General features: G+C 50.1%; 1 protein-coding gene across 1 annotated transcript in view; it reads left to right on the top strand.

Moving 5' to 3' along the window:
• Positions 1 to 13187, top strand: part of PEBP4 (phosphatidylethanolamine binding protein 4) — a 211433-nt gene that overhangs the window by 31793 nt on the left and 166453 nt on the right. The window contains exon 3 of the mRNA XM_081135308.1: positions 3310 to 3436. Within this exon, the coding sequence (XP_080991434.1) occupies positions 3310 to 3436 (127 nt within the window). The remainder of the gene's footprint in view (positions 1 to 3309; positions 3437 to 13187) is intronic.

The following is a 13187-nucleotide window of genomic DNA, read 5'->3' as shown; positions in this document are numbered from 1 at the left end:
GCTACACCCATGTCCCTCTTTCTACCTCAGTTCACGAATTATGAGAACCTGGGCTAGTTCCTTAGCTTTCTCTGGGTCTCAGTGTACTCATCTGGGAAATGAGAACAATGACAGTAGCTGCTACAAGATATTATTGTATGAAATGGAATAATATTATGTGATGCACCTGATCTATTGGGGTGGTCTAATAAATGACATTTCCTCCCCCGAACCCCCACCCCATCTGTATTGCAGTGTCAGATAATGCCCAAGGTGAGATTCCCCCCACTTTCTCGGATGCATTCTAGTCTTGTCAAGAGAACAGGAGCTGCCCCAAATCTTGGGGTAGAGATTAGAACATGCCCAACGTAAGGAATACCGTGAGCAGAGCAAGCACTCACTGCAGGAAGATAGCCCTTCAAGGTTTATGAACTTGAATGCAAGTTTTAAAGTGTATTTTTACTAGATTTAATTTTTGATTCCGTTCATCTTCGGCTTGTCCAGATCTTCTTTTAGGCTGGTTTGATCGTCTGAAGCTGCTGATCAGGACAGAGGCTCGTGCATGACCCTTGGCTTGTCCTGCTATGTCAAGCAACAGGAAGTTTCACACCCTGCCTGGCAGTGCCCCATGGGTGTGACTGGGGCTTGGGGCACTGACCCTGGCCCCCTGGCATATACCTTGCAAGTCCACTCTCAGTGGCTTTAGGCCCATTCACCAAATGTCAACCTGCTGATTTTATTTCACTACTTTAGCACATGCAGCAACTCTACCCGGATAAAAACACGAGACCTGTTTGTTCCCCAGGGAAGGCCCCTCTGGCCCTCAGTTTCCCTCCTCCCTGAACCTTGGCCTTTCCCAGTTCTGTGCCATGTGATGAATCTCCACCTCTATATCTCTCTTGGCCTCAGTTCTCACAAGCTGCAGCAGCAGGAGTTGTGGTAGAAACAAACCAAATGATCCTTGAAAGGCTGCTGTGAAGATAAATGAAAACCCATCCTCTAAAAGTTCTTCAAAAGCTATTATAACCATGCCATCCAAAAGCAATGACTGTAAACTTGGAAGTTTGCTCAGCAAGCCAGTGGTTCAGCTACGTGGCATCAGTGAATTGTCCTGCCTCAGTTGGCCTGCGTGCTGGCATTGGGGTGCTGGCCTGAGGAGTAATCTTGTATCTGACGAGTGTTGCATGTCCCAGCTGCCTTTGCCTAGATAAGACCTCAGAAGCCTCTGGAAGAGTGGGGTCAGAAGGGGGAATGTGGGGCTCCTCACCAGAAAGCTGTCCTTGCCTTTCTCCCAGGTTCAGACTTTGGGATCTCCCCCTCCAGGTCTACTACCCCAAATAAATTTTCACTGGATCCCCTTCAGGCATCATGCCCAGCAGGAAACCATGGGCGGCTCTGGGTGACCAATGGTGGGCTACGGAGCTGCTCAGCCATGCTAGGCTATTTGGAAAGGCTGAGGACTCACACCTCCTTCTCTCAATGAATCATCTTAACCAAGTGAATCTGTTGACCTGAGAATGAATGCCCCTGTTGAGAAGGGCTCCTGGTGGCTAACTGGGCTAAAATTTATAAACAGAGCCTAGCAGCTGTTGCCAACAGGAGCTTTTAACACAAGCCTGCAAGCTGCCCGCCTGCACTGTGTTCCTGCCATCTGAGCCAGCCCTTATAAAGGAGTTCCCCGAATTGTATTTCAACCAATAGGAATGAGATTTTTCCTGTCCAATTGGAGCTGCACAGCTATATCCTCATTAGCATCTTCACCAACCAATCAGAGCAGCTCCATTCTGACCAATCAGGACAGCGTTTTGTGTTTTTTTTAAAAAAAATATATCTATTGATTTCAGAGAGAGGAAGGGAGAGGGAGAGAGAGAGAAACATCAATGATGAGAGAGTCATTGATCGGCCGCCTCCTGCACGCCCCCGCTGGGGATCGAGCCCGAAACCCGGGCATGTGCCCTGACTGGGAATCGAACCTTGATTTCCTGGATCCTAGGTTGATGCTCAACCACTGAGCCACGCCTGGCCAGGCAGAACTGTGCTTTTTGGACCAATCAAATTGTGAGGATTTGGGGTCCTCTTTTGCATGAGAACAAACTAACCAGGGGATGTGGACTTCTCTGCATAGAAGTCAGCTCTCCTCCAGCTCAGAGAGCACACTTTTTCTATCCACCGAAGACTGTTTACTCCTCGCCGGAGTGGAATTTACCTGAGTGGAGCAGAGCTGTCTAGCTGGAAAGGAGCCATGCCACGTCACACCCAGGGTGCCTTGCAGCCTTGCTGCTTCGTAATTGAGATGTAACACTATTGAGCTGTTCCACAGTCATGCTGTATCACAGCTGAGCTGTGAAGAAGTCGTCTCCTTCACCATAACCCAAATTGGGGATTACTGTTGGTTTTGAATTGGCACCAATGACCATCAGTTGACAAACCCTATGGAGACCCTGGGTATTTGTGACAAAACATCACGGAAGGGCAAGAAGAAAGAAGCAAGTAAAAAAAAAAAAAGACACAAAGATTTTATTTTTAAAAAATCTATTTGAAAGCCTGGCTTACATCTCTGAGTTTCAAATACAGGTGAGCCCTTAAGGCTCACCTGGTGGTGGTGTGGGATCAGCCTTCCCATTGAGTCCAATCCTCAGAGCACTCAGGCTGTTCAGACCCATTCTTCTCAGAGAGAAAGTAGATAAATAAATGCATACTATAGTCTTAGTGACTAGGTATTTCACCCGCTGAGAGATATTTGCATTTTGAAAGTGCAATGAATAGTAGTTCAGGAGCCTAGGGTATGGGCAATACCTGACCCAAAGAAGTAGATTACTTAAGTGGTGGGACCTCCAAACATTGAGAGGATCTCAATTGTGTAGGGGAAAGAACAGTCTGTGCCCATGAAGAAGGCTGTGTTAATTTGCTAAACCTTTCTTTATGTGATAAAAAATTCCTGAAAAGCAATGTTTAAATACTAGTCTTATAAATCAAATACTACTTTAAAGACACTGACCATGTTTGCCTATGATGTATGTTCTTTTTGAGAAGGAAACCCTGATGATAGCTAACACTTCCTGATCTCTTTGCACTAATCACTTACTTCTAGCACCAACCCTGTACTAAGATACTGTTAGTATCCCCATTTTACAGGTGAATAAACTGAGGCACCAAGAGGTTAAGTACCTCTTAGGCCGGCCACACAGGTCACATAGCTAGTTAGTGGCAGGTCTAGGATTCAATCCCACTTGACTTTACATTCCCAACAGTGCTAGACTGAAGCCTTATAAACCCCAGGCTCCCTAAAACCCTGACATGGGCCAACCACCTCTCTCTCTCTCTCTGTAGGGGCCTTCACATTTCCTACGAAGAGTTGAAGAATCTCACCTGCATATATGTTCCTGAATGCAACAACTACAGGGAGAAGATCACCAAATGGCCCCATCCAAATGTCACGTTCCCAGAGGCCATGGAGGTAAGTGAGCAGGTCTGGCCTGGACGATGAGAGCCTCTGAGCTTGCTCATCTCAGTGACTAGAAGCTGTGTGCAGAGCCATCTGGGTTGAGTCTGGTGGTGACAGATGGCTGTTGCCATAAACATGTGCCTTCCTTAGAGCAGCCCCACAGCCTTGGAGGAGATTCGGTGGGTAGGCGGATTGCAGATTGGGAGAGCTTTGTCCAGGCTCAGGGGCCACTCTGCCCGGGGCCTTTCACTGCTTCTGCAGTTCCTGAGCCCCCAAGCCTGGCCCCTCGGTCATCGCAGAGACCAGCCGGGGCATGCTTTGGAGTCCACAGGGGAAAGGAGGAGAGGGGTATGGGGAGTTCTTTCCCAAGGCTCAAGGTGGCTGGGCTTTCAGAATGATTTTCTGAATGGGGAGGAGCTTGTTTGTAAAGGGCAGCACATCTCATGTAGGCTGAACAAGTGGGGGTCAGTGTGTCTGGACTCAGTCATCACAATATGAAACATGCTCAGAAGCTCACCTGAAGGTGTCTAAAATAGAAGATTGGAGAACTTTAGAAACTGGAAATAACTATTCCTTTTACTGGGAAATGATTAGTATCATATTGATCTGGAAGGTTCCCTTGGTTTGGGGAAGGGCCATGGAACCGGGAAGTGGGTCTGTGGCTGCTGCTCCCAGTATCCGAGCCATGTCCTGGCAGAGCTGCTCCAGTGTTCTGGTCGCCCTTTATTTCTTCCTTGACTCCTGGGCCAGACTGAGTCCCCAAAGCATCCAGGGGTGAAAGGTGACCTTCACTTTTTGCTTTGCTTTAGTGGAAGGTGCCGGTGTCAACCCAGGAACAAGGACTGTCATATGTCCAGGGCTCAGACCACGAATGGGTGGAGACAAAGGGTCATCATCAGTGTGTGATGGCAGGCACACCAAGGCCAGCCTCCAGGGCTCCTCTGCATGGTGACATAGAGAGGCCATGGCAGGCTCCTCCCTTCTGTCAGCGCAGCCTGCAACAGCAGGCAGAGCAAGGTAGTCAGTGAGGGTGGGGTCACGCAGATTACTTGGAGGCAGAGGGGTAGGTTTCTCTTTCTTTCTTGGACTGTTTTTCACTATCAGGGACCGAAGCGTTGACAGGCTTTGGCAGTATGTGTTTGCAAATGTGACAAGAATCCTTTCCTCTGGGAGTCCTAGCAAGCAAGTAACCAGGAGACCTGCTGAGTCTCCTCTCCCTCCACCCTCCAAGTCCTCTGCACACGCATGCACACTGATGCACAAATGTCAACTCTCCCCCCGTGGAGACCCTTGGCCTGGGCCACACCATGGACAGGTGGGAGAAGCAGGGGAAATGTAGGTTGCTGTGATTCTAACTCTTGGGACAGGGGGTGGAGGGCTGAAGAAGCAGGGCAGGAGCCCAGTCCTTTGGAGATGAGAATGATGTCGCCTGGTGGGACAGAACTCTCAGCTCACCATTAATTCACTCATCCTGGTGTTTGTCACTTAAGGAGTGAGGAGGTTGGACCAGATGATTTTACAGCCTATTAACTGTCCTAAGAGGGATTCTCAGCAGAGGGTTAAGGATTCTGACACTCATGGTATTGCTGCAGATGTCCACTAGATGGCAGTGTAGACTTTCCCTGAGTACCTGGTGTCCTTGCGAGGGATACATTTGAAGTAAGTTTGGAAAATCTTTGCCTTAGGTTGGGTTTAGTTCATACTGATTGTCCTGGGGTATGGGCACATAAGGCAGAGAAGATATCACCCACTCCAGATCCTGGAATCTCCCATCCTGTCTCATCCCTGAGGTGGGGTGAGAAAGAAGACCTGAACATTTAGGAAGGACACAGAGCTGCGGTTAAGAAAGTCAAGGAAGGCAGAGATTTCACAGAGAAAGGTTGGTCGAAGTGGTGGAAAGAAAGAAAAAGTAGCTTTGTACTACTATAGAACTACACATTATGGAAATTCGACCTTCAAGAAGGCAGATTCAGTTAGTTATCAAAAGCCACCATTCATCAGGTGGTACCCGCTTTTGCCGAGTACTATGCATGTGTCATTTCATTTAATGCTCTCATCAAGCCTGCAAGTTAAGTTTTTCTTTAATTGAGATTGTTTGTGGCAAGTGACAAAAACCAACTCAAACTAGCTTGAGCCAAAAAAAGAAAAAAAGGAAGACGTTATAGGTTCACAAACTGAAAACTCTGGGGATGCCTTCAGGCATTGCTGTACCCAGGTGCTCAAACAACATCACCAGGAATCTATCTATCTATGTTCCTTTTCTCTATTTTTTAATTTGCAGGTTATGTGTATAAATTAGACTTTCTTTGTGGTGACAAAGACTACTCTCACCAGCTTCAGATTTCTGTTTTACTAGCTTATCAATCCCAGTGGGAATAGATTGACCCTTTCTAACCATTAAAAGTCCCAAGATTTGTCCCAATTGGATCACATGCCCATCCCTGAACCAAACAGTGAACTGGGCAGCCCCCCTTAACCTATGAAGGCTAAAAGCAGAAGAGGATGCTTCCCCCAAAGGAGAAGCAAGATGCTGGTTATCAGAATGGGAAAGGTGTTGGGTAGGAAAAAAAGAGTTTCTACAGAAGGAAGTAACTAGGCTAAGCGCAGAGCTGGAAAGTGGCAGAGACAGGGTTTAAACCTAGGCCTACCCATCTCCAGAGGCTTGACCCCTGGGCCACTGGCAAGGGCTCCCAGGGACACCCTGGGGAGCTGGCATGGTCAGGGCAGGCTTGATGAGAAGATGCTTTCCTAGGACAGAAAGAGCAGTGTTCTAAGGAAGGTGGTGGCAAGGAGATAGCGACAGTCCAGGGACAGTGAGAAATGAGACAGTGGCTAGCTTCTCTTTAAGGGTAGAGGGACACACACCTCTAGAGAGACAATGACCAGGAAAGTTGAAGGGGAAATGGGTGCTATTGCTCAAAAGTGTGTGTGTGGGGGGGGGGGGGGGAGCTTGAGTCCTAGTGACAAAGAAGATAAAGGAATTTCCTTTGGGCCCAGGGCCTGATGGAAGAGGACAATGCCTTCCTTAAAAGGTGATTAAAGCAGTGTCACCAAAGCAGTGAATGTCAGTGGACATTACAAGGAGCACCTCCCCCTACACACACATATGCAGGCTCCCAGGCCCTGGAGAGAGGGTTGCAGTGGGCACAGGTTGCCTCTGCCTCCACACCTTTGCTCAGGTTACTCCCTGTATTTGGACCCTGCACTCTGGGGCACCCTGCACCCACCAAAATGCTTCCTCCTTAAGAAGCCTTCCCTGACTGCCTCTCTCCCTCTGGGATCTGCCCCCATTCCTAGCTGATCTCTTCTTTCTCTGAGCCTTTTCAATGTCGTCTACCTTCCAAACTCAGCGTTTACTTCCTTCTGTTTTGTATTGTTGTTGTATATTCATAGCTTCAACTCATTTATAACAAGACTGTGTGTTGTATTTCTTTGAGCCACCCACAGCCCCTAACAGCATCACAAACCCCATGTTGGCTGACTGGGTGACCAAGGACACGGACAATGGTGGGGAGAGGGACTGGGGAGGGGGAGGGGATGGGTGGAACGGATCATTGGGGAGAAAAAGGGACATCTGTCCGTGTCCTTGGGTTGTGCATATATGCATATAAATTCTTTGGTTATTCTCTCCCCCTCCACCCACCCGTCCTCCTCCATCCCTCTGACATTCGTCAGTCTGATCCATGCTTCCATGTCATTGAATCTATTCTGTTCATCAGTTTATTAAGTTCTTTAGATTCCACATATAAGCGAGATCATGTGATATTTGTCTTTCTCTGCCTGGCTTATTTCACTTAGCATAATTTTCTCCAGGTCCATCCACACTGTCCCAAAGGGTACGAGGTCCTTCTTCTTTACAGCTGCATAGTATTCCATGGTGTAAATGTCCCACAGCTTTTTTATCCACTCAGCTACTGATGGGCACTCGGGCTGTTTCCAGATCTTAGCTATTGTAAACTGTGCTGCTATGAACATCGGGGTGCATATATCCTTTCTGATTGGTGTTTCAGGATTCTTAGGATAAATTCCTAGGAGTGGGATCACTGAGTCAAAAGTCAGCTCCATTTTTAATTTTTTGAGGAACCTCCATACTGTTTTCCATAGTGGTCGCCCCAGTCTGCATCCCCACCAGCAGTGTACCAGGGTTCCCCTTTCTCCACACCCTCGCCAGCACAGGTTGTTTGTTGATTTGTTGATGGTGCCATTCTGACAGGCATGGAGTGATACCTCACTGTGGCTTTAATTCGCATCTCTCTGATGATTAGCGATGCTGAGCATTTTCTCATGTGTCTCTTGGCCATCTGTATGTCGTAAGGCAAACATCTTAAAGTGCGTCCCTTCTCAAGCCCATGAAAACCGAAAGGCCCCCCGAGAAGCTTCTTGACCAGGGCTTATTCTTTACCTTGAATTTAAGCAGCTGGAATCCTTTGGAAGTGAAAAGACTGCCTTTAAGCGGGGGAATGTGCATTGCATTCAAGGAAAACACCGACCACTGCAGTCCTGTCCCGCTGTCCCTCTGCTTTCTAATGGGGCTCAGCTAGGCCCTAGGTCTCCTCCCCAGGAAGCAGGTGACTCTGTCCTCCCACCAGGAGGGGCAGGCAGTTCCCTACACCACCCTGCATCTGTAGTGTCTGTGTTGCTTAGAGGCCTAGATTTGGGTCCCCAGCACTCGGTGGTGCGGAATGGAATCTTCCAGGTGGCGGAGCTTACTGAGGTGAAGATATGGAGTGGTCAACAGTGGCCAACCTGCAGAGGTCAGGTCAGACACACAACCGGGAGGCTCCCACACAGCCAGGCTGGGGGACAGCCTGCCACTGGTCTTGAGCAATGGGGACAAGAGTTCCAGGACAGTGGGTAAAGTCAGGACAGGGTGAGGGGTCTACTCAAGGTGGGGAGGGCCCACCAATGTACCAGTGATGGTTTAGGGAAGAATTAGTGAGATTCAACCATAACCCAGTGCTCAGCACAGGAACTTAATAAATAAATGGCATTAGTTGTCATTGTGATAAGAGGCTGCCTTGTAGTCTAAGGGGTGGAAGGTGCAGAAGAAGGATTTGGGCTGCGGGAGGCTCTGGGAGGCCTGTGTGGGTCTGAGGTCCAGAGGCAGGAGCCAGTGAGGTTGTAATAGAGAGGGGGTGGAGTGACAGGTAGAGCCAGGCCTGGGGAGGCAGCACCCAGCGCCTAGACAAGAATGCTCACATGTCATTTTATCCCTTTGTCCCTGGTCAAAGTCTGCTAAAATCACCCATCTGTGTCTCATCCCAGCCCAGGCTGCTCAGCCATCTGTTAAGGGGGTGCCTGTGACCACAACAGGACCAGGTTAAAGAGGAGCAATGCTTATCGCCATTTCTAACCATGGCAGTGGGATTGTTAGGTTGCAAAGAAACTTCCAGGATTCCACAGCATCCTTCCAGCAGCATTGGGAGCTGGCAGGGCGGGGATGGTCCCTACAACTGCAGACTGGGGGCGCTACCCAAAGTCACACTTGCCAAAGCTGGGACGTGGAGGAAGCAGCCCAAGATGTCAGGTTTCCTGTTTCCCAGCCCCTGCTCTTTGCCACTCTGATTACTGGGAAACAGTCCCCAATGAGGGTCAGACTCAGGGTCTGTCACGCGTCGGCTCGCCAGAGCAGATCCTGGTGGAGCTCTCCTCTCTGCCCCTCTGCCAGACACTGTTCCAGGAGCCAGGGACACAGATAAAACCAAACCGCAGCCCTGCCCACATGGGCACCTGGTAGTAGTGAGAATGTGAACTGTGGTCACTGTGAACAGAATGGACTCAGAAGCACTTGTGTGACTGTCTGTGGCTCCCCGGGCACTTCATCAGAAGCTGCCTGGCCTTGATCTGCATTCCCAGCCCTTATCCCCCATTGCCTCTCCTGCTGTTATACTCATGGCCCCAGGGTGTGCAGAACCCCTGGTCAGCCCTGGGCCCAGCCCTCCAGGAACTTTGTAATAAAGCCACCTGTCCCCATCCGCCAGTCCAGAGGTGCCCCTGGAGGCGCACAGGATGTTTGCTCTGCAGTTGAGCAACAGATGTCAGCCAGAAGCTCCCAGGCAAGTGCTGGGGAAGAGGGCTCCAGATGTTTTTCAGATCAAATAATGTTTCTTTGAAAAGCTGTGTGGGTTGCTCCGTGGAGGGGGCAGAGGGCACCCAAGAGCAGAGTTCAGTGGGTTTGTGTCCTGGCTTAAAAAAAAGGTCACTTGGCAAGTGTCTGTGTGGGGCTCTTTGCAGGTTCGGGATCTGTTCACAGCGGTCTGTTGGGAGTGTGGGCAGAGGCTTCTGGGATTTTAAAATAGCTGCCCAGCCTTCACTGGAGCCATTTAAATGGACAACCGGTCAACTTTTGAAGGCTGCAGTGACTCACTGCTTGCTCTCACTGAAGAGGGAAGGTGGTGGCCTAAAGAGTTCAGACAAAGGTTTTGAGGATTTTTAAATGAGTAATAATGTCCCTTACTATTTGTTCAAGCTTGTAGACTTGGGGGCGAGGGGAGGAGAGGAGGAGGTAAGGAGGCCCTCCTGGGTGGAGCAGCTGCTAGGCACCCACTGCAGTCTGACAGTCTCCTGGTGGGTAAGGGGCTAAGAACAGGGCAGGGTGGCAGCTGGGGGGTAGCAGTGAGGGGAGGAGCTGTCATATCATCTGGACTTTGAGGGGGTCTCTCTCTCTTACCAGGGCACCCCAACTTCAGACGGTGCATTGTTCTATTTTAGAGCCCCTGTGGCCCTAACCGAAGCCGTGGGGAGCCGACAGGGCAGGGCTCGAGGGAAATGATATATCTATTTATTTTTAATAGACTATTTTTTAGAGCAGTTTTAGGTTCACAGCAAAATTGAGCAGAACGTACAGAAATTTCCATATGCCCCTTGCCCCCAACAACCCTCCCCACTCTCATCTCCCACCCGAGTGGTATGTTGGTTACAATGACGAACCTGCACCAACACCTTGTCATCACCCACAGCTGGGAGTTTGCATTAGGGTTCGCTCTTGGTGTTGGACCTTCTGTGGGCCTGGGCTTACGTGCAGTGACGCGTGCCTACCATCACGGTATCATACAGAGTAGTTTTCACTGCCCCGCAGTTCCTCCGTGCTCTGCCTTCTCAACTTTCCCTCCCTGCTAAACCCTGGCAACTACTGATCTGTTTACTGCCTCCACCGTTTTCTGCCTTTTCCAGAAAGTCATAGTGTTGTGATCCTACAGTGTGTAGCCTTTTCAGATTATAAAGAGCCTAGGCTGCAACCTGAGCCCCTTGACTCCAATTCTAGCACCTTCTTCACCACACAGGGGTTTGGTAACACTGTCCATCCTTGCCCAACCCAGTGAGTGGCCAGTTGTCACTTCTGGGGAAGCTAAGACATTGAAGTGGACAGGATCCACCCACTCCTGCCCCTGGTGGCCACGCTGGTGTTCTCACCCTTTGTTTTCCTGCCTGTCTCTCCAGCTAGAATGTAAATTCCCCAAGGGCAGAGACCTCTGCATGCTTAGGAGATGGACAAGAGAGTAGCCAGTTCCCCAGCAGGGAGCTAAGTGCAGGGTGCCGGGTAAGGGGGCTGCCTCTTGGTAACAAGAGTGTAAGCTTTACAATTTCATTTTTTTTTTTTTTAATATATCTTTATTGATTTCAGAGAGAGGAAAGGAGAGGGAGAGAGAGAGACAGAAACATCAATGATGAGAGAGTCATTGATCGAGCCCGTAACCCGGGCATGTGCCCTGACCAGGAATCGAACCCCAATCACCTGGATCCCAGGTCGACGCTCAACCGCTGAGCCACGCCCAGCCGGGCAAGCTTTACAATTTCAAACCACTTTCCCTGTGAGGACAGTCCTTCTCTCCCACAGTCCTGAGGGGTAAGCCAGGCAGGTGTCTCTGTCCACGGTGGGGAATCCGAGGCCAGAGGTCAGCAGGAGAAGGCAGATGCTCAGCCTGAGTCCACGCCTGTCCACATGCCGCCTCGCACTTCATTTGAGTCTTCTCACAACCTCATGGACATTAGTTTTGCTCCAATGCACGGATACATTAAGTGGGGTGGTGAAACTGGAACTCAGATCCCCTGGTTCCTGTGCCATGCTCTTTCCTACTCCTGCTCCATCCCCATAGTCCCTAAGTGTTTACCCCAGATGGGCTGAGCTGTTTCCTAGCTGTCACCTCAGCCACCAGCTGCAGGTCCAGGGAAGAAGCTAGACCCTAAGCCAACGCCAGGAAGGAGTGGGATGTGGAGTTCCCCTCGTTCCACCACCTCCCTTTATAATTGGGCCTGGCGATAATAAATGATTTAGCGAAGGGAAAGATGGGAGGGAGGTGGGGGCATGCAGGGATGCAGGGCCTGCACAAATCAGAGATCCTTGGTTTCTCCGCATCACTAACAGGAGGTAGAGTCTGGGTAAGCCATCGGGCCTTCTAATGCCCCTGAGTTCTTTTTGCAGCATTGGGAATTCAGAGGGTCAATGCCAGTGGGTAGAGACAAGCCCCTGGCGGACAAAGACAAGACCCAGAGGGACCCGGAATGGAGGGAGGAGAGCCAGGCCAACCCCAAGGCAAGGCTCTCCAGGCCTGCTCCTGGGAAGGCCTAGATAGCCTCCTGCTATCTCCTGGGGCTGCCATTGGAAGAGCTGACACCAGGGGGAGACAGGTGACCATCATCCTGCCCCATGAAACTAGAGCAGGCAGGCTGATGGGCCTCTGGAGCAGGAAGGCATTGCCCAGGGCAGTTGGGCAGAGGAGACGGGCTGGTATAGAGAATCAGAGGGTCCAGTATGCATACCTCTGAGCCCCTCGCTCCATCACTCCTTTTGCCAGTCAGTTGTGAAAATGCTCTTCTATTCAAATATAAATATCCCTGGACTGAAATTCCTTAAACCAGGGGCCACTAACTCAAAATGCCCTCAAGCTCCAGGCCCCTAATTTGGTGGATGAAGTGCCCCCCTCCGTTGAAAGGAAAGGAAGAATGCTGAGCAGAACCACTTGCACTGAAAAACGCTCCTCACATCCCAGCCGTCATTAGAAAGAGTTTTAAATTGTGCTGATGGTTCTCTGTTTATCACGTTTCCCTGACCTGCAGACTTTCTAAGTGTGAGCGGCCTAGTGAGAGTGAGCGCTGCTGGGCACCAAGCAGACTCCCTGGGTTTACAGAGTCTCGGGGGGGGGGGGGGCAGGGAAGCAGCCAGGCCCTGGCTTTGCACAGCCCTTATCTTGTGTCCTAGCTCATCTGTGTCCTAGAGCAAGTTACTTCGCCCTCAGATTCCTTTCTTCACCTTAAATGGGTATGATATCCATTTCTGGGCAAGGGCCAAATAGCCAATTCTCAATTCTCATCTTTTTTCACTGACCTGTAGCATTTGATCCAGTGGGTCACTTACGCCTTCTAGGTGACATTTTTTCACCTGGCTCCTGGGACCCATGCTCTGGATTTTCCTGCTTCTTCACTTCCCAGTCTCCTTCACGTAGATATCCTGGGCTCCCAGGTATGGCACTGTGCTGATCCCCGCCCATCAGTAGGTGCTGAGCACCTGGGATCAGTGTCCATGGCTTTCCAGAAGGATACCGGCAAGAGTAGTTTCTAGAACGGAGGGCTCAGATACACCTGTGGTCATAAAATCAATTCAGGGGCTGCAACCAGCAACTTAAAAAAATGACACAGGGTGACCCAGGTTGCTTCGCACGTGACAGCTGCTTGGTTGGCACATCCTAGCATGTGGCAGCCTAGAGGACAGACGGAAAGAGGGAGCTGGTATCTGAATTTCCAGTGTCTAGCCCTCTCTACCCCA

This window comes from Miniopterus schreibersii (genome assembly GCF_964146895.1).
Source record: "Miniopterus schreibersii genome assembly, chromosome: 4".
NCBI classification, from domain to species: domain Eukaryota; kingdom Metazoa; phylum Chordata; class Mammalia; order Chiroptera; family Miniopteridae; genus Miniopterus; species Miniopterus schreibersii.
Note: the sequence above shows the minus strand (reverse complement) of the source record. Positions and strands in the feature narration are given on the sequence as shown.